At 41.7% G+C, this 26445-nt stretch overlaps 1 protein-coding gene across 2 annotated transcripts in view; it reads right to left on the bottom strand.

Annotated features, from left to right (window-relative positions):
• Positions 1–26445, bottom strand: part of myh10 (myosin, heavy chain 10, non-muscle) — a 44710-nt gene that overhangs the window by 7561 nt on the left and 10704 nt on the right. Inside the window, exons 4-32 of one of the 2 annotated variants that reach the window (XM_031874663.1) lie at positions 22045–22072; positions 20357–20459; positions 19964–19993; positions 19735–19749; positions 19095–19112; positions 15652–15744; positions 14920–14983; positions 14627–14725; positions 14296–14439; positions 13450–13545; positions 12575–12693; positions 11582–11734; positions 11267–11440; positions 10836–11009; positions 9463–9577; positions 9135–9191; positions 6721–6914; positions 6474–6595; positions 6320–6389; positions 5819–5979; positions 5296–5404; positions 4737–4868; positions 4282–4488; positions 3837–3974; positions 3508–3631; positions 2574–2745; positions 898–1110; positions 358–502; positions 59–265 (exon numbers count right to left, since the gene is read on the bottom strand). In XM_031874663.1, coding sequence (XP_031730523.1) covers positions 59–265; positions 358–502; positions 898–1110; positions 2574–2745; positions 3508–3631; positions 3837–3974; positions 4282–4488; positions 4737–4868; positions 5296–5404; positions 5819–5979; positions 6320–6389; positions 6474–6595; positions 6721–6914; positions 9135–9191; positions 9463–9577; positions 10836–11009; positions 11267–11440; positions 11582–11734; positions 12575–12693; positions 13450–13545; positions 14296–14439; positions 14627–14725; positions 14920–14983; positions 15652–15744; positions 19095–19112; positions 19735–19749; positions 19964–19993; positions 20357–20459; positions 22045–22072 — 3476 coding nt within the window. The remainder of the gene's footprint in view (positions 1–58; positions 266–357; positions 503–897; positions 1111–2573; positions 2746–3507; positions 3632–3836; positions 3975–4281; positions 4489–4736; positions 4869–5295; positions 5405–5818; positions 5980–6319; positions 6390–6473; positions 6596–6720; positions 6915–9134; positions 9192–9462; positions 9578–10835; positions 11010–11266; positions 11441–11581; positions 11735–12574; positions 12694–13449; positions 13546–14295; positions 14440–14626; positions 14726–14919; positions 14984–15651; positions 15745–19094; positions 19113–19734; positions 19750–19963; positions 19994–20356; positions 20460–22044; positions 22073–26445) is intronic. The other variant, XM_031874664.1, reaches the window with a different exon arrangement.

Raw genomic sequence — 26445 nt, 5'->3', positions numbered from 1 at the left:
ATCTGGGGCTATATCCCAATCATTTCATAGCTAAATGTTATACTGTGGAGGTATTTACCTGGAGTTTGTGCGAGCGTTCGGCCAGCTCTCCCTTGGCCTTCTCTACCTCGGTGGCCCTGGACATAAACTCCTGCAGCTGAGTCTCCAGTTTCTTCTTCTTGTGTTCGGACTCCGTCTTTGCCTGTTGCAGACTCTTCACATCACAGGCCAGCTCTTTGTTGTCACTCTCCAGACACTGCTTGTTCTTCTCCAGGTTGGCCTTGAACTGTGCAGACATTAACAATTTGATGACATTTTCTGCCTACATAGGCTGATGTGTACAAGCCCTGCGAGGGTAACAAGGTACGACCCCCTCACCCGCTTGGCCTGCTCCAGCTGTTCAGACACTTCTTCCAGCGCTGTGGCGTGCCTCTGTCTCACTTCCTGGATCTGAGCCTCGTGGTTTTTGGTCTCCTCATCTATGGCCTTTTTCAGCTCTGCCACCTCTTGCTCTCGCTTGGACCTGGAGTTCGGACACATGTTAGAGGACACCTTCTAAGATGCAATTTAAAAAAAACACCTTAACTTGCAGGGTTAGGGCTATTGTTGTCTGTAGCATAGTAGTGACAAATATCGAACACTAAGCAGTTTAGAGAATGTGTAAGTGAATAATATATTCACAAGTAACAGTTGTGCTTTTGTCAAACCCTGTAGTTTAACACCAGTATATAAACCATCAGAAACATGAGTACTCCACAGATTTAGCATTCATCAGCTTTCGAATAGCTCCCTATTGGAGCAACAACAACGCTTTCACATATGGAGTCGCACTCCCTAACATCTGTAAACTGACTTTGATGTGTAAACTCGTCAGAGTTCCCCTTTGTAATCATTGATAAACCAACGTTAAATACGTACCGGAGCTCCTGCTGGGCAGCGGTGGTATCCAGCGTGTCTTCCAGCTCCGTCTTCAGGGCCTCAAGCTCCTCACTCAGGTCCCTCTTAAGTTTTTCAGCTTTACTTCGACACATCTTCTCTGCCTCCAGGTCCTCCTGAAGCTCAGCAAGGTGGGCCTGCAGCTCCCGAACCTGCTTCAAGGCGTTGTTCTTCTGGACTGTCTCCTCATCACTCCTGGTTGGAGACACATAACACATGTCGGTTCTTCAGAGTAGACCCTTATCACACAACTTAGTGTATTTGTTTTACTTGAAATGACGCCACCAGTGCACACAGGGTGGCAGTGTGGTGATTCGTAACATTCATCAGCTACAAAGAAACCCACTGATTAGTCACACTGAATGCAATAATGATTCAGTTTTATAATTAATACAATGCCACAGTGTTGATTAAAGGCACTAATGACTCCAACCTAAACGTAATTCCCCATTTAAAAAAAAAAATACAATTGTTCTCAAAATAGCTGCTCAATTCAAAACGGAGCACATCAAGTTTAATGAAAGCTTAATTATCTGGAGCTGTGACGAACTGGATGATTTCTGCGTGTGAAATTATTCAGACAGACATTAACCAACGACCTATTGAGAACATTAAGATAATCTGTGCTGACCTCCACAGCTGTTCACCTCTTCTGCATGCAGTCTTGTGACGGTTAATGGGAAAACGATTTAACATGACACCAAACGTGTTGCTCCGAATATTTTTCCCACTACGTATGAATGGAAAATCAGGATCGACGGAGGAATAAAGCTATAGCTGCAGACGCTTTTTGCAATCAGTAAATCTGACGGTGAAAAACAAACAGGTCTGTTAATTGTTTGTCCTCCATTGTAAAATGAGAGCTGGATTTTAACCCGGCTCTCTTCATGTGGAAAACTACGGCAAAGCCCAGGACAGAGATCATCAATCAACATCAATTTGACTGTAATCAGACACGGCTGCCTCCAAGATGAAAGGTCTCAGCCAGTGTTGTTGGAGGCAAACACTGCAGCTGGGAGCTGCAGAGGAGAGTAGAGGAGGACTGAGATGAGTGGAAGATAGAGACAAAGTGTGTGCGTGTGCTGAAACGCCAACTGCAGCAGCTGAAAAGGACGAGAGCTGCTTTAAGTCAAAGTTGACTCGGTGTTTGTTGGAGTGTGCTAGCGACTATTTTAGGGTCTTCTTATTGACTTCGAGTGCAGTTGTCATGGAAATACTGCGCTAGTGAGAGAATGTTGGTGAAGTAAAATCAGCATTACCACTAACAGTGAGATTTTTCCAAACCTTTAGGTTTGTAGTGATGCGAGTTCAGAGGAGTCTGCCCAGTAGTGGATGTAATAACACACTTCAGTGTATTTGATCTGTCTGATTTCATACAAAACTATCTGTGTGCTGAGGACATGTCTGTGTCATTGTGAAGAGCCACACAGCGCTCTATCAGCTATCTTTGGACTTCCGTCAATGAACAATGAATTAAAGGGAATAGCAGCATTTGCTTCAGTACTGACAAGATGAATAATTTATAGTAGTAGGATATTATAATAAGAGTATTAAACTGGAAGGAGCATGTCTGGATTTAGTTTATCAGTGGTATATATTTTGCCTCTTATGCAGTCAGTTTTGACACTTTGATAGATTGTTTTATGTCCATCACTGACCTGGCCAGAGCAGCCTGCAGCTCCTCCTCCTTCTTGCTCAGTTGGACCTTCAGCTCCTCTATCTGGGCCTGAAGCTCAACAATCTGGTCCTGCAGGTCAGTGGTCTCAGCATCCAGTTTGCGTTTGGCCTTCTCCAGCTCTTGACGTGTTTTCTCCTCCTCCTTTAGACGCTCTGAAGGGAGGCATGATCACATGTCTCATAAAGAAGATTCATAAAGAAAACGCGATATCAAACATGGCAAATAATTATAAAAAGAACTTTTGCCTTCAAATGATCTCAAAAGATAAATAGGCAAAGTCACAGAGGGGTCACACGAGGTACAAAGAGGTCAGATTAGCTGCTTTGCCTAAATGCACGGGTGTTTCTTCAAACATTCCTACATACCTCGGTTCTTCATCGACCCGGCACTTAAGTAACGCAGATTAAGAGCCTGATCAGACAGAGCGCATTCAGCAGGTGGATAATGCAAGGCAAAACCCTTGAACTGTATGCTACCTAATAGCTAATCGTACATTTTAAATGAATGAAAACAACTTCCCCGAAATCTCAAGTCTCACACTAATTGGCCTCCTGCTGCTACGGTTGGTAAAGTTATATAGCTGCGGGTAAAAGTCACCAGAATGAGAAACATTGCTAGTTGACGTTGGAAGCTTTTTCACTGCCGTTCAGGGCACACCTGCAAAAACATGAGGTGCATATAGCGGAGGAAATAAAAGGTGCTCAGCAACGCAAAAGCAGCGCGTTTAACATTCATGAAATGTTTACAATCATCAATGTTTTTAAAAAAAAAATGTATTCATAATGTTATGTTTCATGTTACGTACAGGCTACTGTAACTTAAATAGTCCTTAAACTGATGGCCATTCACCTATTTGTGTGTGTTGAACGTTTTCTATTCTTCGACTCAAAATGGCGGCAGTAACAGTAGCTTACCCTCCAGGTCAACCATCACCATCTCCTGCTTGTTCTTAACCTTGCCGAGGTTTTTTGCTTTGTCCTCCTCCTCCGTCAGTTGAGAGGTCATTTCGCCGATCCTGTCCTCCAGCAGCTTTTTCTCCTGTTGTGTAACATCAAAGCGTTGGTTAGACTGGAAGCACAACTACTAACTGGAGGTGAAACGGTCAAAATACAATGACATTTGTATTTCTCTCTAAGATCCATCCCATCATATGCCTCATCAATCACATACTGTTATTCATTTTTGACCTTTACTGCTTTCTGGTTTTGGTTTGACCCATCATTTGCAGATCGAATCCTCTCACCTTGATGAACTTGGAGTTGTGGTCCTCCAGCAGGAGAATGTCCTCCTCCATTTTCTTGATCTTCGCCTCGGCTGTCACTTTGTCCAGCTGCAGCTTCTGTCTTGCAGCTTCCTCCTCATCAAGCTGCTCCTCCAGGTCCTGCGAAGAGGAAAACACACACAGATAAAGATCCATAACCAATCCAATGCTATGAGGTTGAAGTTTGAACACTGAAGTTTATAAACTCTTTAAAGGCCCTCGACACTTGGCTTTAAAAAGTATTTCTCTACAAACTAATCGGATTCATCCGTGTGGTTTGATCACATTTGTTAGACAAAGCTGTCGCCTCCAGCCCTCTTCAACTTCTATATAAATAACAGAAAGGCCTTTTGTCAACTGAGGACATATCAAAACAAAAGGAAAGAAGTTTGTGTCTGTAGAAGTTTAAAAAGGTGAAGATATAAACCTGAATGTGTGACTGCATCTTCTTCTTCTCATTCTGCAGGCTCTGGTTCCTCTCCTCCTCCTCCTCCACCCTGGACTCCAGGTCATGAAGAATCTCCTCCAGCTCTTGCTTTCTAGAAAGCAGACGGACTCTCATCTCTTCGGCCTCGGCAAAGAGCTCCGTCTCTGCATGGAGTTGCTCTGCTAGAATATTCTTCTCCTCTACGAGCTGGAGAGAGGGAACAGTTTGGAAGAACAATTCCCAACCTTCTTAGCTGCAATACTGATTTCTTCTATTGTAATAAATTTGATAGAACACAGCAAATAGTAACTTCCTTACAAACAATTAGGGAACAGAAGTAATAGCATGTAACATGATATAATTAGCACCATTTATAAATAACGAAGCTTCTCTGAATTTATACCTGCTTATGCACGTTGAAATTATGTATTTTCCATAACAGAGGCCACGTCTACCTGTTGGTGTTTCCTCTCCATCTCCACAAGCTCATTCTCCACCTTGAGCTGTCTCTCCTTCACCTTTACCAGCTCCTCATCTTTGGCTTGCAGCTCCTCCTCCTGCCTGGTGACCTGCAGCAGAGGCTTCACCTGAGAGAGAGGGAGAGAATTAAATCAATCTCTACATGGTTTTTGCAGTGTTCCCCAAATTAAATGCAACACTTAGCCATGGACTGCATTTAAAAGCCTTTTTACTGACAATAAGGCCTATAATTGCTTATCAAGTACATGAGTTTATTGACAGCGATATCACATTTTTCCCAGCAGTACAGAACAAAAATTCCTAGTAATATAATTAATCAATTAACTTGACTTGGACACAGATAAAGCAATTAAAAGATTATTAATTAAACTTTTTTTTTTTGCACAAATTGACGATCATGATTAGATGAACTGACTCGCTACAATATCTACCCTTAGAAGTAGTGTACAGTGGTAGTAGTAGTGTAGCAGTCTGCTCATATCACATGTGAACTACTTTGTTGAAAGAGGTAACTTTAGCGTCACGAGTTCTCACCTTGGTGAAAAGCCTCCACCACTGCCAGTGTCGCAGCTTCAAATAAGCAGCACAGTTCCTCTGGAGGACCTTCAGGGCGCTCAGCTGCTGCTGCTTCTTAGCGAAGGCCCTAAGGGGAGAAATGGAGCAAAAACAGGCGACATATCAATGTCTGGGTACAGCAGTGTTTTTAAAGACCAACGTCGGGCAGTGTACAGATGAGCTGTAAATGCACCAAGCTCTGTCATTTTCCCATCGTGCTGCTTTATCCGTCGGTATAAATGCTAATCATGACAGGAGGTTGGTTACTCTTGTCTTTGTTCTTGATGGAAACTACTGGGAGGAGCATACATTTCTGACTTGACATGACAGATGCATATACAGTTGACAAAGTGTATCTGGATATTGATGCTTTGTGTCTCCGACCACCTGTGGGAGTTTGAGCAATTGCATCACCATCCCTATATGCATCTTGGGTATCCAAATGCAGATGCATGTTCATAGCTAAGGAATTGGAATAAAAACCATGAGATCTGACACTCACTTGCGTGCCAAGTATCCACGGCAAACGGACTGGAAGTAGATGATGATGTCAGTGATCTTCAGATCGCGCTCCTCCTCCAGGTGAGCCAGAACACCAGTTCTGAAGAAGATCTTACTCTGACCGATACGGAACAGGTTGGGGTCCAGCTCCAGGGCTCGGATCTACAAAAGGCACATGAAGACTTTTTAAGAACTGACCTCTGTGGACAGGGTTAGATTTTCTAAATAAATTCAAGAAATGTTCCTGGAAAGTATTTGTGTTAAGAGTGTTTCCACCACAGAAACTTTTCTTTAGATGCGGAGGAAATGCAGAAGGGACTTTTAGTTAGATGACTTTAGTTCCTGAGGTTAGTTCCTCTTGTTCCATTATTTCTGGAACTTTTTGGTCAAAAAGAGTAAATAGTCAGTTCCTAAGGCTCAGCAGAATATATATAGTATGTTATTTTTTTCCAGGGCAGGAGCTTTAAACCTGAAATAGATCAAGAGAAAAGAAAGGCACTACCATTCTCTCACAGGCTTGTTTTCCATCCATGAATCCCTTGGGGATAGCGTTAGGTGTCAGGATCTCATATCTGTAAACAAAAGAGAACATTAATATCAACATTTCTTCTGTGTTAAATGAAATTAAAGAGTTCAAAAAGCTGGTCGTTTGTCACCTTTGTCTGAACTCCTGGAAGACGATACGGTTGGGGAAGCCCTGTCTGCAGATGCGAATCCCCTCTAGGACTCCATTACACCTCAGCTGGTCCAGAACCAGGTGAGGCTCCAGTTTACCAGCCTGAAGGAACAAATACACCATTAACACCAGACACACGACAATACTCTAGTATAAAGAAACAAGTCCCTCACTTTCCAAAGCTTGATATGCAGCTTCTAACAAATAAATTTAGATTCTTTATTTACTCTTTTTTCGTGGTTGGGGATGATGCAGCGAACAAAGTTGGGGTTGGTGTTCCTCAGTGTGGCCATGAGCTTGCTGAGTGACTCCTTGTAGAGCTGTCCCACCGTACGAAACATGCCCTTTTTCGTTTTGTAGGTGGCGCCAAAGGCCGTCTCGTTCATCCCTGCCACCTGGTCCAGGCCCACGATACGGTCGACTGGTGGGGAGATGAGGAGAACTGGTTAGAGTGAGAAGACTTCATGGGGAGCAGAGGAAAAGAAAAACAAACAGCAGCAGTGACGTAATGTAGCTACATGAAGTGCAGATGGATGAAAAAGACACACGACAGTCAAACAACGGCAATCTATAAAGAAGCATTCAAAGTCTAGAACTACCGCTAGCTTCTGCATGGACATGGAGAGCAAGGCCTATCGACTCCCAGCGCTCTAAACAGGAATCCACATGTGCTGTTACCTTAGAGAGAAGCACCGTTTTTTAGGATTTACTCATAAAGCATGAAAAAATTTAATAGCAAGAATTGAAAATGCTCCTCTCTGGTCTTGATGGATGAGAGACAATGCTTGATGGCAGCTACATGAAAGCTTTTCAACATTTTACTGCTTATGATGCATCAACATATTGCTAGTAAAATCATTGATTCTCAACATGCTAACATTTAAGGGGTTGCAAACACTGGATGCAAATATTATAACTGTTCTATAACTATAACTGTTCGTAACCTTTATCACCCCATCAATTTTACCCATGAAAACCAGGCGACTAGTGGGGGTTCAACAGTTGTATGATAGCTAAAGCTGAAACAATTATTTGATTAATCAAAACGTTGATCAACTGATCGAGAAAAATACAGTTTAATCAACATTAAAAATAATTGTTAGTTGCCGGCCAAATCAAATCTTCTGTGTTTCTGCAGGGTGCTTTGTCAAGTGTGAGAAAATTACTCAAGTGTCATTATTTGCATCATTTCAGTTTGGGCTTGGAGAAGACAAAAAAAATGACGCTGCAATGCAAACTGCCGACGTCACGTTTGAAAGACCTGTGGATGTACCAACATCACTGGAAATGTAGGATCCGGCCTCGTTTAGGAGCTTGACCTAAACTAGAAACTAAAGTCAGGATATCTCGGCCTCTGATGCATTGTGACCATTCTTTTTTAGATCGAGCAAGTCCTCCAACTTTTTGAAAGTGCAATACTAAAATGCTAGAGTACACCTTTATTATTTGATATTATTGTTAAAAAAAAATCTCTGAAAAGACCAAAATTGGTCCATTCGTCCATTTCTAAATACGTTTTTGACTTCCCTGCCAGGCTGCGGCTCTCAGCACCAAATCCATTTGTTCTTACTGAAGATAAAAATCAGCTGGGAAATGTAGTCTTTAGCTGTTTATATTTTTACATTACATCACTATTTTAGATTCTGACTTGGTGCTACAGTGTGCATTTAGAGCAGCAGGACAGTGTATATGGGATGAAACATAAATTACAAAGAACATGTCAGTCAGTGCAACAGTGTGTTTCTTTAATGTGTTTTTAATAGTTTTTTAGATAATAATTAGAAATAAGATAAATTAGGCTTTGGACACACCTACAATTATTGTTGAATTCATTGCTGGTTTTGGTCTTTTCACACCAATTCAAATTCTACAGTAAATCTTTCTATGATCTGATAGTGTCAGTGGACTTATTGTTTAACATTATGTCACATATTAATATCCCACCGACTAGATTTAATTTAAAAAACCTTTAACGGTATTGGATGAGTCACAGACTGCTGTCTGGACCCTCTACACTGACGCGTGAGCTCAGAACCAAAACAAACACCAACATCTGCTTTCTATACCCCGCTACTGCGGTCCTATCGCGGAAGCAGGAAGGCGGGAAATGAATGTCATTACATTTTCTTCAGTCAAGCTATGAATCCTAATTTTGCTTGTGGATGAATCACATCACAGAGGAGCTATCAAAGACTGCAAACAGCTGCGCTAGATATAATCACTTGCTTCAGGGCTATTGACCATACACAGATCACAAGACCCATGTCAGCCTACAACAATGCTGACACAAATTAAAGCACACTAGTTGGACTAAAGGGAGCAGTTGACTATATTCTACATATTTAGGAATTAGGCACTACTGCTATTGGCTGAGACAAAGGGAGCCATGCAGCCTGGAAGCAAATGGGAGCCATTGTAGCTATGACAGACACAGCACCGGCTGAAGCATGAAACATAGCACAGCCAGATCTGGGCAAAAATATACCAGTAGCTACACTTTCAAGACATCAACTAGCTCGGGAAGCGCTTATATTTAGCCGACCAAGCGCCTTGAGCAGCTTGGTTTCACAATCCAAAGCTGTTCATTTTCAGCTATTATTATTTTGGCCCAGGTCTGCTACAGCACGACCCAGTCATTCACCTGCCGGGTCATCCAGACTAGTGTCATAGAATGAAGCCCTTTGAATGGTCTGAATCTCTACAACACAGAAAGAGACAGGGAGGGAGGGGAGGGAGGGGGAGGGGGGTGTTCAATTAATTCTTAGAGATCATAAACGTATCGGCCTGGGTCAACAAGGCAGAGAGCTGTTGTTAGTAGGCTCGAGTGAGAGACATATTGACGTGCTTGTTAACGGAATAAGCAAACTGGTACATACATAATGAATCTTAAAGGATGAGTAACCAACATTAATTCCTTCTAGTCTTCAGTACCATTTCAAATGTTTAGAGATAAGACGGTGGCAGCTTACCGTCTTTCCAAAGTTCAGCTATAAACTTGTCGGTCGACTGATGCAGAAGAGTGGCCACATTGTCATTCAGAGGGTCCATGTTCTTCATTAGCCACTCATCGGCTTTATAGTCCACCTGTAACAATCAAGTGGTGCAACATCAATTACACAACTATCGTCTGAACGCAACAGATTACAAATCTAAACAAACCGAGAACAATATACAGTTGTTTTACAGTATATATATATATATATATATATATATATATATATATATATATATATACATACATGTATATATAATCAATCTGTGACAGATTTTGGTAAAATTGAATTAATTATTAATTTACATGAGAGTGGTGTGAATCAGGATATCTTAATATGTGATTTTTGTCTCAATATGTTCATGAAGAGATAAATAAAGACGGTAGTTTCAAGGATTTAGTTGAGGTGAAGAACTCTAAATTATTCAGAAAACATTAGCTGAACAGGGATTTATTTTTATTGACGTATATGGCGGCTAATGGCTACAATAGTCACAGAGAGCACTGAGAACTTTATTTTGGTCACACATTCTTAAAAAAATTTATAAAAGGGATTTAAAGTTTATATTGTGTATTGTTGTAAAAGAAAAGAAGAGATATAGAGAGATTATATTTTCTGAAACTCTTGGATATCATTCTTAAAAATCCAGAACATGGCAGGGGTCTAACTAGAGGTCTGTGGGGAGCCCTAATTTAAGATTATTTATCGCGTATTGCATCGTGGATGCTAACAAAATGTAATCAATAATAGTTGCATCAATATGTATTTGTACATCAGACACATCATGGTGACCCAATTCAAATCCTGACACACCATACCGTACAGGCCACGCTTAACTGCAGTGATTCAGACTGCATATGTGAGGCGATATTATTCTGTGCAAACCCACGTTGACAACATTTACAACATTTGGCTTTTCTCCACAGCAAACGTTCTTAGAGTGGAAATCTCTGGGTTTTTGGTCCACATAATGAAAAGCAGATGTGCAACTCAGCAGGTCTCCCAGCAAGACTGAGTTCTGTTGAATTAACACCACTCACAACGTCCAAATCCACTCCAATACAATGCTATATAAATCAAACAAGGACACAGTATTTCCCTGAAATCCCACCACAGGAGACCCGTAACGTCATTGTTTTATCTGAATGCTGACCAGCAGCACATTCTCACTTGCTGTTTAACTTTTGCAGGAAGAAGATCAGGGAGGAAAAGAGATGTATTGGGGAAATAAGAATGTAGACTTAGAGCCTGACTTATGCTCTGAAAAATAACGCCATGAAATTTAAAAGCTTTAACCGAGACAGAAACATACTCAGTGTGACTCATAAAAAGATAAAAAACGAGCGTACTTTGCCAGCGTAGTGGATAATGCAGAAGTCGGCCTTGTCTTTGAGCTGGCGGGGCCTCTGGAACTTGCTGTGTGTGCCCTGCTCCTGGATCAGCTTGTCTACAAAGGTCTTGTCTGTGGCCTTGGGGAACCAGCACTCTTCATCCAGCAGAGCCAACACTCCGGGAGGGTTTGCCTGAATATCAACACAGGATGGAACAAAAGGCTTCAGAGACAGTGAACTGTAACTACACAAGCACGGCAACAACTTTCAAGTATTTGTTTGTGTTCAGTTGACAGGAGCGTTGTGGTCCATATCTTAAACCCCTAAGGCACCAAAATACCCCAACTACCCTTTTTAATTTAGGTAGAGCGTAGCTCAATCATTCAAGAATAAGTGGAAAATAAGAGTTTCATTCATCTCATGGATACAAGCTAATCGTTCACACTGACCGGCCTCTCAATGAGGTCGATGCAGGGCTGCAGGTCGAGGCCGAAGTCGATGAAGCTCCACTCGATGCCCTCCCTCTGGTACTCCTCCTGCTCCAGGATGAACATGGTGTGGTTGAAGAGCTGCTGCAGCTTCTCATTGGTGTAGTTGATACACATCTGCTCAAATGAGTTCAACTGTCATAGGGGAGGAGTAAAAGGAAGAACAATACTTTCATTGGAAATGAGTTTAGATGACAAAAACATTTCCTCTAGCCACAACTGGACAAACTGCCTTCTTTAAAGATGTAGACATTTTTCATAGATTTGAATCCAAACCTGGAAGATCTCAAAACCTGCGATGTCCAGGATGCCAATGAAGGAGGCACCCTGTCGTTTGGTTCTGTCCAGAGCTTTGTTAATGCGATGGACCAGCCAGCGGAACAGACGCTCGTATGTCGCTTTAGCCAAAGCCTCGACCGCAAAGTCAGCCTGGAGGGAGAGAGAAAAAAGAGTGGAAAATAATGGTGAGACAATATAGGGAGACACAGTACATCAGTGTAATGCAGACATGCTTCCTGATCCTCAATGAACAAATGGACTCAAACATCGTGGCAACATTTTATACAGTTAATGTTCCACATGCTTTCTGAGTCAGACTTTTAAAACTATTAAATCTAAAGCAGCGTCTATCGAGCTGTTGTCATAATGATCAGAAGTCTGCAAGAGAACTGCACTTTAAATGAATGATTCATAAACAAGAGACGTACTTTGGAGTGGTTTCACAGAAGGTAAAACTAACTGAACCATGTGCCTAGTTCTATGAAACGAGGAAAGATGTCAGTGTCTGACAGCAATTCTTCACATTGGCCATCAGTTCTTAAATCAGTTGTAATTTTGGAGTATGTATTTACGGTTTGCTCTTAATACAACAAGAGCAAACCGTTGTCTGGCGCAGATTGTGATACCAGTTTAATAAAAAAGAAAAGAATTTGTGATTGGTGAATGAATGTTTCTTACCAAAATGCAGCTCGGGACTCTCCTCGTGCTTTGCAGTATACAGCTAGCACCATTTTCTAAATTTCTTAATTAAGTACCGATGATTTAAATGAGAGAATTCATGCTCATCAAAGCCGAAAATTAAACAGACTTTTACTGCTACTACCGGAAACCTGGATGTCAGAAATAAACTCTTCCAACTACGCAACTGAAATGATCTAGCGCTAAAATAGACCTACTGCAGTTGCATTGCTTTACGATAGATCATCATCAGTGGAAGTGAGGATACTAGCTTGACACCTAAGAGGATATACACGGTGTTAGATAACTGACCTGCTCTTTAGTCTGCGCTTTCTGGACGTAGTCTCTTCCCACTTTGATCCTCGGGGACAGGATGGCTCTGGTAAACTCCATAACATTCATACCCAGCAGATGACACAGCTTCTGAGCGGCTGGGAAACGAGAGATGGAAAAAGCACATAATAGGGGAAAAAAGTTTATTTAAATGAGAATTAAAGAGAGGCCACAGCATGTATGTTCCCAGCATTATTTTAACACTTAGATCCTAATCATAACAATCAATATTAAATATATACTAAACTTTTACTGATTAATATTAAGATTTATCAGAAGTCTTTCAAAGAGGTTTTCTTATGAAGTGTAACGAGGAAATTGTCATATTTTACATGGCTGGAGCTTGTGGAAAAGTAGAAAAAAGCATGACCCGTTCTAGATCAGCCAAGTCTCACTATCACAAAAAAACATCTGCTTCAGTCCTGGATTCTGCTCGTCGCATTTGTGAATATCTGGCCGAGCTGCCTCACTGGCTTTAGGCTCGTTCTCTCTCCCCGTCTCCCTCATTTAAGTGCCAAATATGCAGTGCCACATGTGGAGGAACTGGATGACCGTGCCCCATTTCCTTCAGGAGTAAATCCTCATATAATGTGGCTTAATGGCAGGTTGACAAGTCTTGGGGAGAGAGCGAACATCAATCACCAGTCCCTCTGTTCTGTGGATGAGGACGCAGTGTGAGGGAGGCAGGAAAAGAGGAGGAGAGGAGTTGAAGTATATATGGGAAGAGGAAAAGGAGGAGAATGACGTCTTGACCTGTGAGCTCCAAGCTACGAGGTTATGAAGCAGATGTAAAAGGATTGCTTGCATCATATGCGTGTGTGTGTGTGTGTGTGTGTGTGTGTGTGTGTACCTACCAGTATTATCAGGCATAGAGGCTTGGTCAGAGTTCCTCTCTTTCTTAAAGTTAATGTTACCAAATTGAAGCACTGAGGACACCACCTTCAACATAGCTACAGAGGCAATGAGACAAAAACAATATAAATATTTTAAGACATCACTTAATTAAACTTAATCTTACTGGACATTATCAATTAAAACAAGAAACATTTAATCCATATAAAAAACACATTTTCCAAGTTCTAATTATAATTATTATTATATATATTATTAGCAAAAATCACTTGAATATCTTTACATCAACATCCCTCTCTTTTATCTTCCTGTAAAATAATACTCAAGACTCATCGTGCACTCATGAATTCATTAATTTGATAAATCCATTTTGATTTGGGACTACCAGCGCTAACCTCACACATCATATAAAACCATCCTTGACTATTGTACTCTAGTTTGTAGCAGAGCAACATCATAGGAGGAGGCACGTGTTCAGATATATTGGCAAAAAACTTTGTTTACCTTTCCAAAAGTGGATGGTTGGCTTGTAGTATTTAATCTTCTGTGTGTGGAGGCCAACAGTCCTCTACAGCTCCATAGGTTGTGTTTTCTTAAGTCATGCCTAATTTTGAGCAAATCCTTAATAAAATGACACACTGCCCATGTATTCTGTTCTCTCTGAGATACTTCACGTTACAAAAGCTTAAGTTGCTCTAAAATGCTGTCGTTTCGCTGTGACTTCAATTTCTAAAACCATAAAATCAGAGGGACCTCATTAAGTAACCTTCTTCTAAAGTAATCTAACACTGACCAAGTGGAAGCAACCTCCTAGAGAAATTGTTGCGTTTATGTTGCGGTAAACATACCCAGAATCTCCTCATGGCCGAAGCTCATGATGTGCATGGCCTCCATGGTCTCCTGGAAGTTGTCTTTGTCCTGCTGACCCGGGATTGGGATGTTACCGTTCGACAGGAAACGGTAGTGGTCGAATCCTTCCAGAAGCAGGTCGGCTGAGGAGAGAAATGTTGTTTTGTTGGAAATTGTTGGCATGAATATGAATTTTATAAATTATACTGCTGCTGTCAAACATAAATTATCTTTTAAATAGTTAACCTGCCAAAATCAGCATGATCTATAGTAATGACAGAGAAAGAGAATAAGAGGTATCTTGAGAGTATAAAAGCTCAGTTTACTTACATTTGAGGTGCTCTCCCGCTCCAGCCAGCAGCTGGTAGAATATGTGGAAGGTGCGCTCATCTTTGGCTTGACGAATAGCTCTGGATTTCTCCAGTAAGTCTGACGCATGACGGTCAAAGAAACAATCCTTTTGGTGGGTTCAGTTTAATGTAGAATAAAAACCTAAAATGTCAGTTAGTGTATACGTGAGACTCTTCCTTCACCTCTTGTACAGGTCAACTTGGTTACCTACAGTGACCCTATAACATTCAGAGTCTTAGTCAGTTCTAGTCAATCGTTTCTAAACAGGATACAGGTTTCAATGTTGGCTCCAACAATGTATCCGGTGACATCAAAGTTGATCCGGATGAATTTTCCCTGCAAGATGAACAGAAGATAAATGCTCAGGAAGACAAGATATACAGAAATCAATCGGCAACATTATGACTCTGTTGTATCACGAGCTGAGGCCTCATGGTGAGGAGCTGATACGTTTGAGATAAACATTAACACCGATACATATCATCTACAGAATAAATTACATTAAATACATCATATTTTATACAGTACAAACATGGGTTTGGATACAGGGCCTGAGGCACACAGAACATGACGGGTCTGTTTCTGATCAAGTGAAAACTGCGCGGCAACTTTTACCATCTAAGCTGGCCAGCGTTAATGCACAAGAGGTTTTAGGGTCTTTTTATGAGGCAACACAGTTGGTAAATAAATAATAATGCCCCTTAATTTGACAGATACTACAGTAATGCTTAAGAAAGATCTTTTACGTTACTATTAAGAGGTCTGCTGAGTGGAGTTGCCTCCAGTCTGAAACGACCGAGCACATTAAAGGTATCATTAATGACTAGCAGGCGCCTGTATCCGGCTACATGACCTGTGTTATTGCTTAGAGCAAAATTAGGATAATCTAATTATCTTAAATCAGTTTTATCTCTGCTTATTGTCACAAAGGCTAGAGTAGACGTTGCGAGATGCTCATTAAAAATGCAGCCCTTCTACATGAATATCATTTATTCTGTACTTACAAAACGTGACGAGTTGTCATTTTTCACTGTCTTAGCATTCCCGAAAGATTCAAGGATGGGGTTGGCTTGTAAAAGTTGACGTTCCAATTCACCCTGAGAAAGAGAGGCACGTTACAGCAGGCCTTTGTCCCCATGATGATCCCAACCAAGAACAACTATGAGAAATGAACTGTGACTCACTGACTGTCACTGAAAAACAAATGAACATAAACATGCAGACAAAGACAGCGGAAACCGGAAGACTTGTTATACAGACAGACCTCACATACCCAGTGTAGGTTTTGTAAGGTGATGGACAAGTTTAAGGTACAGTGGTTTTTTAAATTCTTTATCTGGAGTTGTTCTGCGGGTGTTCACGTGAGCTATTGTTTGGATGAAATTGTATTACTGAGTGTGTAAAATGTATCCAATCCCAAGCTGAATTTTGTGATGCGTGCGGCGCATCACAAAGAGCTTTTTACTATCAAACAACTCTTCATCCAAAGCAAGACCAGGCCGAGGGGATGTCATCACGCCATTTGAAAACCAGATTAAAAAAGGTAACGTCTTTATGTGATGGAAATATGTTTTATCACTTTGCAAATTAACTATCTTTTTGTTTAGGATAAAACTAGCAATTAAAGACTTGTTTTTGGACATTTTAAAGGCTGAACAATTAATCTGATCATATTTAAGATGCTGAAACCATTTATTCCTGGCAGTGGACTTGAGGCTTTACTGTATTTTCTCAAGCACATAAAATATAATCCTGTAAACATGGAGTTTTAGGGAGAATATGGGTTTTTGTTGCAGGAACGCCAACCCGTCCTTCTATCATGTCAGAACGAATGTGTCCACAACACACAACTAAAATACGTTGGCTCTTTTTTCCCTATCAGACTGGACACTTTAAGAGGCTGAATAAATAAATAAGCAACTCATCCGTATGTTTGGACAGGTGGTAAACTGTGTTTCCATCTCAGCCACATTGTGGGCTTCGTCATGAACAGAGAATCCAAGATTGCTGAGAGAACAAAAATGTCTTCAGCAATGTTACTTCTCATGTGGCTGAGTGGAACATTTTCCCATTACGTCAAAAATAGCTGCACACACCAAAGGTTTGAGGAGGCCATTTTCCACTAAAGGGAACTCTGTGGGATGAGGAATCAGCATTGCACTCAGGATGTGAGACATGTAATGTGATCTTTGGCCGCAGAGCATGATGGGCTGCTTTTAATTGAGTTTTTTTAGAAGCTGGAATGAAGCAGGATGAAGTGGATAAACCTTGTCCTTTTCCAGCTATCAGAGCCCAGAGGGCAGAGGATTCAAACCAAAAAGCCTTTGTTTCTGTATAAACGCAGGCCTGTGGTGCAACTTGGTAGCTGAAATTGTTCATTGGCAGCCTCTACCCATCTGTGTGGTCTGCTCTTTGTCTTTATGTGCATACAGCAGATTAAAAACACCAGTGGGGGTCCAATTCAGCAGCATTAGAAGTTGACCCACATTCCTGTTTGCAAAGTGTGCATGTCAGGCATCTGACAGCCAACATTGCTTTACTTGAGCTGGCCAATTTTGTGTAGCTGTGATCAAATTTAAGCAACCTCAGATGGCTCAAAACTACTGAAAGACCCAATATCACTCACTACAAATCACCAGTTACTTTCAAGCTAAAAGTAAATAAAGAGCTAAAGTCCTTTTTCTGCCTTTATAGAAAACATGTACAGGTCATAGCTATGAGTGTCTCTCTCATCAAAGTGCAGGCTGTTTGGCCGGCCATGCAGCAGCACTTTAGGGCAGATTGAGTGGAGTCAAAGAGGATCAGTCAAAACTGTTCCACTAAATCTCATGAGGCAGAGGCCAGTTGTGGCTGTGTGGTCATTGCTCCACATGTGCTCCGGAGGTCACAAGGCCGGACAAATATTATAAGTCGCTATTTTCACCAGAGCAAAAAAGGAGAGCAGTCACGTATCAAGTCTCTAAATCTGGGCAGGAACAAGCCGACTAATTTATAAAATGATTAGAGTTTAGAGCAAAGATTGATTTCTATGAAAGTCTGTGTCCTCACACTGTCAGTAATGTAAATGTTAAATGTCTGAAAGAAGCAGATCCTATTAATTCAGTGAGGATAGGAAGTACACGTCATGCAATGCGAAAATTAAAGCAGAATGGGAGTTACAAATGTAACTATGGAATCTGGATGACCACCAGACGAAGGTGCTTTCGCACTGGATATCTCCATCTCACTTATGCGCAGGTCGAGTCCTTACACCAACAAAGTTACCTGTGACCATGCAATGATGTAGGCCCCAGTGTAAAACCCGAACATCATCGCAACAACATCCCTCTCGACAGAGGAGACTGTGCTAGCCAGACATCGTGGTGTGCCAGTGTCACCAATGACATCAACCTTCCAAGCTCCATAGACATGAAATCAAAAGCCTGAAGGGATGCATCACTAAGAATCTGAGCAGAGGAGTCCAAACCAGATATTCCTGCAGGCTCCGAGAGAGACCCAGGATAAGGTGAGAAAGGGAACGGATATGTCCCGTGTGTACTGCCACAGCTACCTGCCTCCTGCATGGCAGCCAACTTTCTGCAAGTTCTGGAGTTCTTCAATATAGGGCTTAGAAGGAGGGACTGAGAAGGCGGAGGGCTGTGGCATCTGCATGGAAAGAAAACACCTGCAGGAGCTGCTGCAACAGGAGCTTCGTCCAGCCCCAGGCATGTTAAAGCCATCCCAAAGGCTGGCTTCATTGAGAAACGGACAGATTGTGATCCATGTAATGGCCCACCATTAGACCCCTGAGAAAAAGCATCAGAGGCCCAGGAGGCTGTGTCTCTGTCCCCGTCTTGCCCCTCATCTGTGAACGAACTGCAAGAGGCTGCAGTTGATAGTACATCATCCTCTTGACAAGGAGAGTGCCTAGTGTTAGAGTCACCACCAGGAGCTGGCCCCCTGTTATCGTGCTGGAGATTACAGGGAGCAGGAGCTCCTTAGTCTGGGCAAACTCCGATGAAAGACGTTGTAGCGTGCCTCAAACACTCTAAACAAAAGCTATCTTACAGTAGCAGTTTTGCACTACAGCACTGCCCGATTACCTTTAACAACTGTGACTTAGTTACCCCAGTACCCTACTACCTAATGATGAATTAGCAGAGAGCTAACAACACAGCAGGAGCCAAAAACACCCGTTTTAAGTTAGCCATGGACCAGACGAGCTGAGCGTGATGATGTTAGGGTTTTAAACTGGGGCATGCAGCCGCATGGTCACGGGGGGCTTTGTTGGTATAACGACTTGACGTGTGTATGTGAAAGATGGAGATATCCAGTGCAAAAGCAGCGCCGTCTGGCGATCAGGAAGAATGAAATAGAACCACAGGGTAAAGAAGAGGTGGCAACAGGGTGGGTAGAGCACCCCTGTTATTTTTGAGGTGAAATAGGTGAGAAACTACATACTACTCACATAAAACAGGGGTCCACTCTGTAGGAACGGGGAGATTCAATTGTTATTATGGAAAATAATAAATTGCATTTATGTCATGATTACAAATGAACCTGTAGTCAAAGCTGAACATTGTTAATGATACCTTCTAGGTACAGCTCACAGTGGTCTATAGCTGGAATTAGCCACGGGAGTTATTACAACACCTCAGTGGTCTGTAATCCTGGCCCTCAAGACTCAGATTACTGCCAGTGTTCTAGGTTAACAGGTAGTTACTGTTTGTAATGTGGATCTCACGTATGATGTAATTCACAGGTGGCTACAAGAACTATCTGCAGGGATCTAGGTCCTGATGACCAGGACTGATCTTAACTTAAGACACAGATACAATTCATGGCTAACTAAAATACAAGTTAAAATTAGCATTCTATGTATTTTTTCAGCATCAGAATTTGCTAAATTTCATACAGCACGAGATGTTAGCCAAGGCTCAACATATGGCTATCACAACAAATACAAACAACATGCATTTGACTATGTTTCACCGAGTGTGAACGACAATAATGGCAAGCAACTGTACAGAGCGGGTCAAACTAAGTCATTCACATAAAACACAATAAAGGAAGTCTGAATAATCATGCAAGTATTAAAATGTACTTACAACTGCATTTTGCGCCTGACGGAGAGAGAAAACATTAAAGCTAATTATGCTGTTTTCGGGCATTTTAACTAAATACAGCACACCAAGTGTCAACTGTCACTTCTTATTCACACCATTTGATGAACCCTTAGGAGGCTCATGTCAAACAGATATTCTAAGATCAGGTGTGTTTGAGAAGACAATGTGTGTGTAGCATGCACATGGTATATAAGAAAGTATAAAAACTTGCCTGTTGTTTCACTGGTTTGGGTGATTCTGGCTGTTTGTTACAGATAAACAAATGCAATTGTTAGATTGTGTCCACACAGTGCACAAAGCCATGTTGCCTACTACAGGTATTGGTATCTATTCTTTCACCACAACAATCCCACCCTGGCCAAACTGCTCATTAGTTACTTCTAAAGATCGTTATTACAACTACAGTGTCATAGGTCAATATAATAACCCAGTCTTGGGGTTGCAGGGCAATACCAAGATATGATAGGGCAAAGTGGTGGGATTTTGCATTCAAATCTAACATTTACGTCAATACTCGAACAGATTTGAATGGACTTGTTAGGTTTATGGCTTCGAGCAGGCTTTGGCAAACTAAATTAGAGAGATGAGAAAGGAGAAAACTCACAGGAATGTTGTGGTCTTTTTTTCCTTTGTGGGAGGAGGCAACATGCGCCAGGTACTGGATGACCTTTTTTGTGTTTTCCGTCTTGCCAGCTCCTGACTCACCTCTGTGGAACAAAAGAAGACAAACACAAAAATCCTCAGAATAACTTCTGTGAAACAATTAACTGTTTACAATGAACCCATCTAAAGACTGGATCAATAAAGCTAAAATGCCATGTCCTCCTTTAGCTTTACAGACAAGCACTACCCTCTTTTCCACAACAAAGAAATGCACAAATGTAATCTTTAAACTGAAACTAAATTCTGGTGCATATCTGATCATGTGTGTCTTTCTCTGCAATAGTTTTTTCAGTATGTCAGTCAAGTTTATGCCTTGTGGTTGCTGGCGTGTGGATGTGCAGCAACTCTGTCAGACAGAGACCATGGCATGAAAAGAAAAAACAGGGAAGAAATCTCCAAGCCATGCAGAAAGTGTGGGGGAGCAGTTTGGATCCAGAGCATACTTGAGGTTTTACACTAAGTGCAAATTTGCATACACCAAGTATGCGCAAAATATTGTTTTTCTTTCAGATAAGAGTGAGCGTGATGTGGCTGAGAGTAAAGACAAGCGGTGTGTAACCGTCTGTCTTGTTGGTTACTGTGAAAGGAGGATAGTCAGGGAAGGATTATGTCAATGTCTCTGACTGATTCCTCACCTCCCCTATTTCAGAAGATATGCCATGTAATCAATGAGGCAGTGCTGCTGACTGCATCATTATCTTAGCGTTTCACGCTATTTGCAATCAGTTTGTGTTTTTCAGTTCCATGTCCTTAACTATCTCTATAATCTATATTTTAATGTCTGTGTAAGCGTGTGAAAGCATGAATATATCCGTCTTTTGTTTACCACAGCAACACATTACAATAGAATAACAATGTAATAAATGCTAACAAGTGAACCGTATACTATATTTCCTATAAGTAACTGCCCTACAATATGTTTTCGGCTTTCTTTGTGGTAGTGCTGTATCACAGTGAAGTATTCTGACCCCTGTGTGTACATAGAAGGGATATGCAACTTTAACGCCTCACTATTCACCCTGCAGAGTGAAAGGGCCTTGCATGGCTTGTGTCTTGATATCCCCTCTGGAATTTCCTTTGGGGACATTCCTGTCATCTGTAGACACTTGTCACTGAAAAGATGCCAGGGGACTGTGTAGCAGACATGTCCGGCATTTCTCAGATCCACATTTCACACGTATCTCTCAAGTAGTGACAGTCTGGTCAGTGTCCCTGAGATACATGATTTAAAAGGACTGTTAAGGCCCCGGAGCAGCTGGTTCACTTGCGCTGCTCCTGAACTTGTTTAATTACCAGTGAACACATTATTGTCACTTTCATTTAATTCAGACAAAAGAAATGCTGAAGGGAAATATACTGCACCATGTAATGTTATTTCCAAGGATATAAAGGAGACATGCATGAGAGTAATGAATCAACCGTGAACCGTATGCTATGAATTTGGGACAGAGGGCTCAGTTCATCTCAGCAATATAAGACACGGAGGCATCCTGGTACAGGCCCTGGATACCTAAAATTGCTTGATTAACAATAAGTTATATGTCTGAATGCACAACAGTTTCAATAAAGCACAAGAAATGTTAACATAAAATAGAATTCATGCAGTGGTGGACTGAGCTTGTAACTCACGTGCAAAGAATGGATTGGTCCTCTCGATCTGTAGGAGACAAGAAGAGGGGGAAAGGGAGAGGAGGAGAAAGTCAAACCTAAGCAGTCTTTTGATATCCACTGTGTATTCTCAAAGTTTGATTGACAACCTCATCACCAAAACTACATGTCAAAAGTAAAGTCTTATCAGCAGATTGTGGATTTGAAGGTCAAAGTCAAGCTTGGTGTGTAGCGCATGTGAGCTTACGAACAACCAGTAAATGTCAGTTTTTTATTTTTTATTATCAGAATAATAAAATGACTTTTGTCGGGCCGTATTTTTTCAGTAGGCTCAGGCTTCACAGCATTAAACCACAGGTATTTCCTTCATGCAACGTCAGAAATGCAGAGAAGTGGCACTGTGAAGTCAAGTCGCTGCACGGGAGAGATAAGGCAACTGTAATGTCAGCTCTATGTTGGTAAAGAGACTGCTGTCTATTGCATGACTTTCTAACTGAACTCTAACTTAGTTTGGATTTTCTCTACTGACATTTCTTGTTAGTTACACGTCGACATTTACACGGCTACAAGCATATCTGCAGAAACTAATATCTGGATCGACTCTTCATCCGGCCCCATTATACACAATAGTGCCCATTTACAATCTACACAGATAAGAAGATTCCTATGTCCCTAAATGTCCCCAGCGGACCATCCGGGAGAGAAAGTCTCCTTTGAATGTGTTTCACGGCTAAACTATTCACCACATTTGAAAGTGGTTAAAGACGCCTGCTTTTTACTTTTGTTCCGTGTTCGGGTCGGGATGTACGAAATGTAGACTTTTATAATGCAAAGGTCAGCTGATTTATTAAATGAAATGTGAGACAAAGACTGATCCAACTATTTTTTTTTTTTCACATTATGTCAATGTGTGCAGTGCTGAGGGCAATTTGCACTGTGGTCATGTGGCAATAACACATAACATGCAATGCATCTTCTTAACCTCCGGGGTATTCCTGTTTGGAGTGTCTTGTGAGTGTGAAGTGAGGCAAATCAGAGTCATCTAGAGGCCCGGGATATAATGGTGACGATGTCATGAGAAAAAACGACTTTGTCTTCCCGCCAATCCCCCCCCCCCCCCCCCCCCACCACAGGGACAGGGCCCCTCTTAAAGTCACATAGCTGGTTGAGCAGCAAGAACTCCAAAGATTAGATAAAAGTCATCAGACTCTCTTCACTCTATTTACCTAATGTTGCACTGTTCACGCAGAGCTAAAGCGACGGCCCCGACACTGCAACTGTGTAAGATTCATTCAGTAAGACCTACTGTATGTCATGAGTAAGTTATTATATATTAAGATAATCCATTCATCTTTGGAAACAGTTGAATTGCACTTGAACATTGTATATGGACTGCCTACTATGTCACATTGTGTTGAAATATTTGAATGTTTTTTTTGTTTTTGTTTTGAGGTGTCAGCTTCTTGATTAAATGCTGTCGTGTCGCCACAACATGAAATCAAATAGTATGGATTTATTGTCGGTACGTTATACTTGCAGTTTGGCTCCGTTTGAACAGCAAAAAAGCAGTTAATCCCAATGGACTCAAAACAGACAGTTTAAGATTAACTGGGCATCCATCTCATTTCATTCTAGCAAAGACAGTTTCCTGTATTTGATGAGTAAGCGCCTGCTCATCAAGAGGCCTGATCTCTTAGCCCATTAACACGCTAACTGTATTGCAAAGTCAACACGTCTGTCAGTTGAAAGAGTTGCCGGTGATTGGCAAGCTGCTGCATTAGTAGATCGACTTGGTGAGCCATCAATAACTCAGGGAAATACGCATCCTTGAAGGCCATGACATGTGAAGAGGGGTCACAAGTAAACATTGCCTCGTTTCAATTGGCTCACAAGCCAAAAAGGTTTAGGAACCACTGCTCTAAGACATGCTGTGAATACGTCAACTCGTTTTGTGCATGTTGAGTCCCAGGCTGGACCGTTCTGCCAGAGGTGAAGGTTTCCTGGACTGAAGTGCTGACTGTGCTCCTTTGGGGGTAAAATGATGGAAAGTTATCCGACTGAGGACACAGCTGAATGGCTCACCAGGGACAACGTGGGTTTCCTGGCTTTGACCGGGAACTTCCTGTAGCTAAGCACTGTAACAACGGGAATTGGCCTCACACACATGCATGCAAGTACACACACACACACGCAAGTACACGCACGCTAAAGCTACCCCAACATTTCAGGATCTCTCAAGCTGCGACGTCGACTGCTACTTTGTGCGCGACAACACACATGCAAACACAATCCATCATTAGCCACCACCTCTTTTTTCCCCTCTTTCTCTTTACATTCACATCCCTATCTGAATCGGACACAACACAACACCGCGCAGAGCACTAGTGTCTCCTTTATCAGGCTGGCTGCAGACACCAGTGGAAAGATGTGATCCAGTCACTGTGAGACCTCTCATTTCCATTCACCAATCTGCCAGCACTGCTGCAGCCCTAACAACCTCTCCAGACTGTCGAGTGCTGATTGGCAGAGGATTGTGGGTCTGTGCAGATGAGAACTACCCAAACAGGGGGCTGTTATTTCCGTAACATTACTAAATTGTCATGAGGACTGTTTTGTGGTTTTCACATGATTGGTAATGATCTTGCCAGCTCCACATGACTCCATTATCTTGGCCAGTCAGTTTAGATTCCCCCAGGTCATAGAACATTTTTAGTTAAATTGAAAGCTGAGAAGTTAGAATATGATTTTAAGTACTGAATCCAGACCTTTTTCAGGGCAACACAGAAAGAAAACATTAGGGAAATCAATTAGGGAAGCACCAACCCAACTTATTCAGTCCAGATACCGATACCTGGGATTGGGATCATTCTGTTATGTGTAAAGCAACATCAGGCTTAACTTAAACATTGCTTTCTTAAGATATAAATGTACTTAATTATTGTTTTAGAAAATAATGGTACCCAATACCAGATCGCCCTATTGTCACGATACCCGATCAAGCTATTTGAGTCGGTATTGGGCCGATATCTAATAGCAGTATCTGAAATTGATATTTCTTGCGGCCTTGACATAAACACAGCAGCTCTGCATGTTGTGTTTCTCCCAGTAAGGGGAGGAGGGAGGAGGGTGAGCTGATCTCAGCTCACGACAGTGAGCTCATTGTGAGGCTGCGGCACGCTGGGCCTGAGCCAGAGTCTGCCACTGACGGCTAATGCCTGTATCTGAAGTGCAAACACTCACCTCAGGAACCAGTCGTGCACTCTGATCTAGCGGTGACTTAAGTGTTACAGTGGGACAGAAACCTCCAAAAAACACAGAGATGTAAACAGTGTTCAAACAAATACTATAACTACTGCCATGATTTTTCAATAGACTATATTTTGGAACGATAATCTAAAAAATGAATGCAATCCTGCAGAACTAGTCATGAATCCAGCAACGATTCACTGCTGTTTAATTGCGTAACCTGCGTAAGGACTATGCATGGTCTACCACATATATTTGATTTTCCAACTAAAATAAAGTAGTGGGTTAAGTATCCCATGTGGCATTTATGGGATTATGGGGGTTGGCATGAAACCTAACTATAACAATAACAGAAATCTTAAGCATTGCCGATTGTTGAAGAATTCTGGGTGTCTGTAGAGTCCTGGCACAGAAAAGCTATCTCATAACACAGAGGGGGCTTGTGATTGGTTATTACAGAGGCTTTTACAGACGGGTAATGGAAGGCTATGCTCATGAACCAATGCTCGTCTCTCATCTCACTGCACCGTCCGAATATAAGAAAACCATAAACTACTTTTTCAAAGGGATTGGACACATCCCTCGACACAGAGGTATCTGTCAATATGGTTTTAAAAGTCAAAAGCAGTCAATCGGTTTAAACCATCTATTTTAGGGCTATAATGGCAAAGGCCTCTGGTGTGGGCAGAACTGGGGCTGATGCTTCAGCTAAGGATTTACAGATGGAAATAAATGGAATGGAGATCCAAAGTATTTAATTTTCCTATCTGCGAAGGAAAGTCTGAAAATAAATCTGATAGGGAGATTAACTTTGTTTGAGAGGCACTGACAACAGGATTTAATCCCGCAAGGGGACATTTGTTCGCTACAGCAGCATTATGATACAGTTTAGTTTAATTTAGTGGCTTCGGTTACAATTTGTTAATGAATCACTGTACTGAGAAGATGTACTCATATTCAGAGTTCGTCTCTGGTAGGTTTTAGTCACCTGCCCTATTAGATTTCATTTTAACGGGATACAGTTTTTTTTCAGCATTAGTTAAAAGAATAGCAGTTATAGCTCCAGCTGTGCTAGTACTATTTCTAATACAACTGGAGTGCTCCTTCAGTTACTGACTGAGCGGTTTCACTGTCCACAACCACATCTGTTACAGTTGTTTTTATTGGGGGGGGGGG

This window comes from Anarrhichthys ocellatus, unplaced genomic scaffold (genome assembly GCF_004355925.1).
Source record: "Anarrhichthys ocellatus isolate YVR2014 unplaced genomic scaffold, GSC_Weel_1.0 scaffold83, whole genome shotgun sequence".
NCBI classification, from domain to species: domain Eukaryota; kingdom Metazoa; phylum Chordata; class Actinopteri; order Perciformes; family Anarhichadidae; genus Anarrhichthys; species Anarrhichthys ocellatus.
The sequence above is the reverse complement of the archived record's forward strand: the minus strand, read 5'-3'. Positions and strand labels throughout refer to the sequence as shown.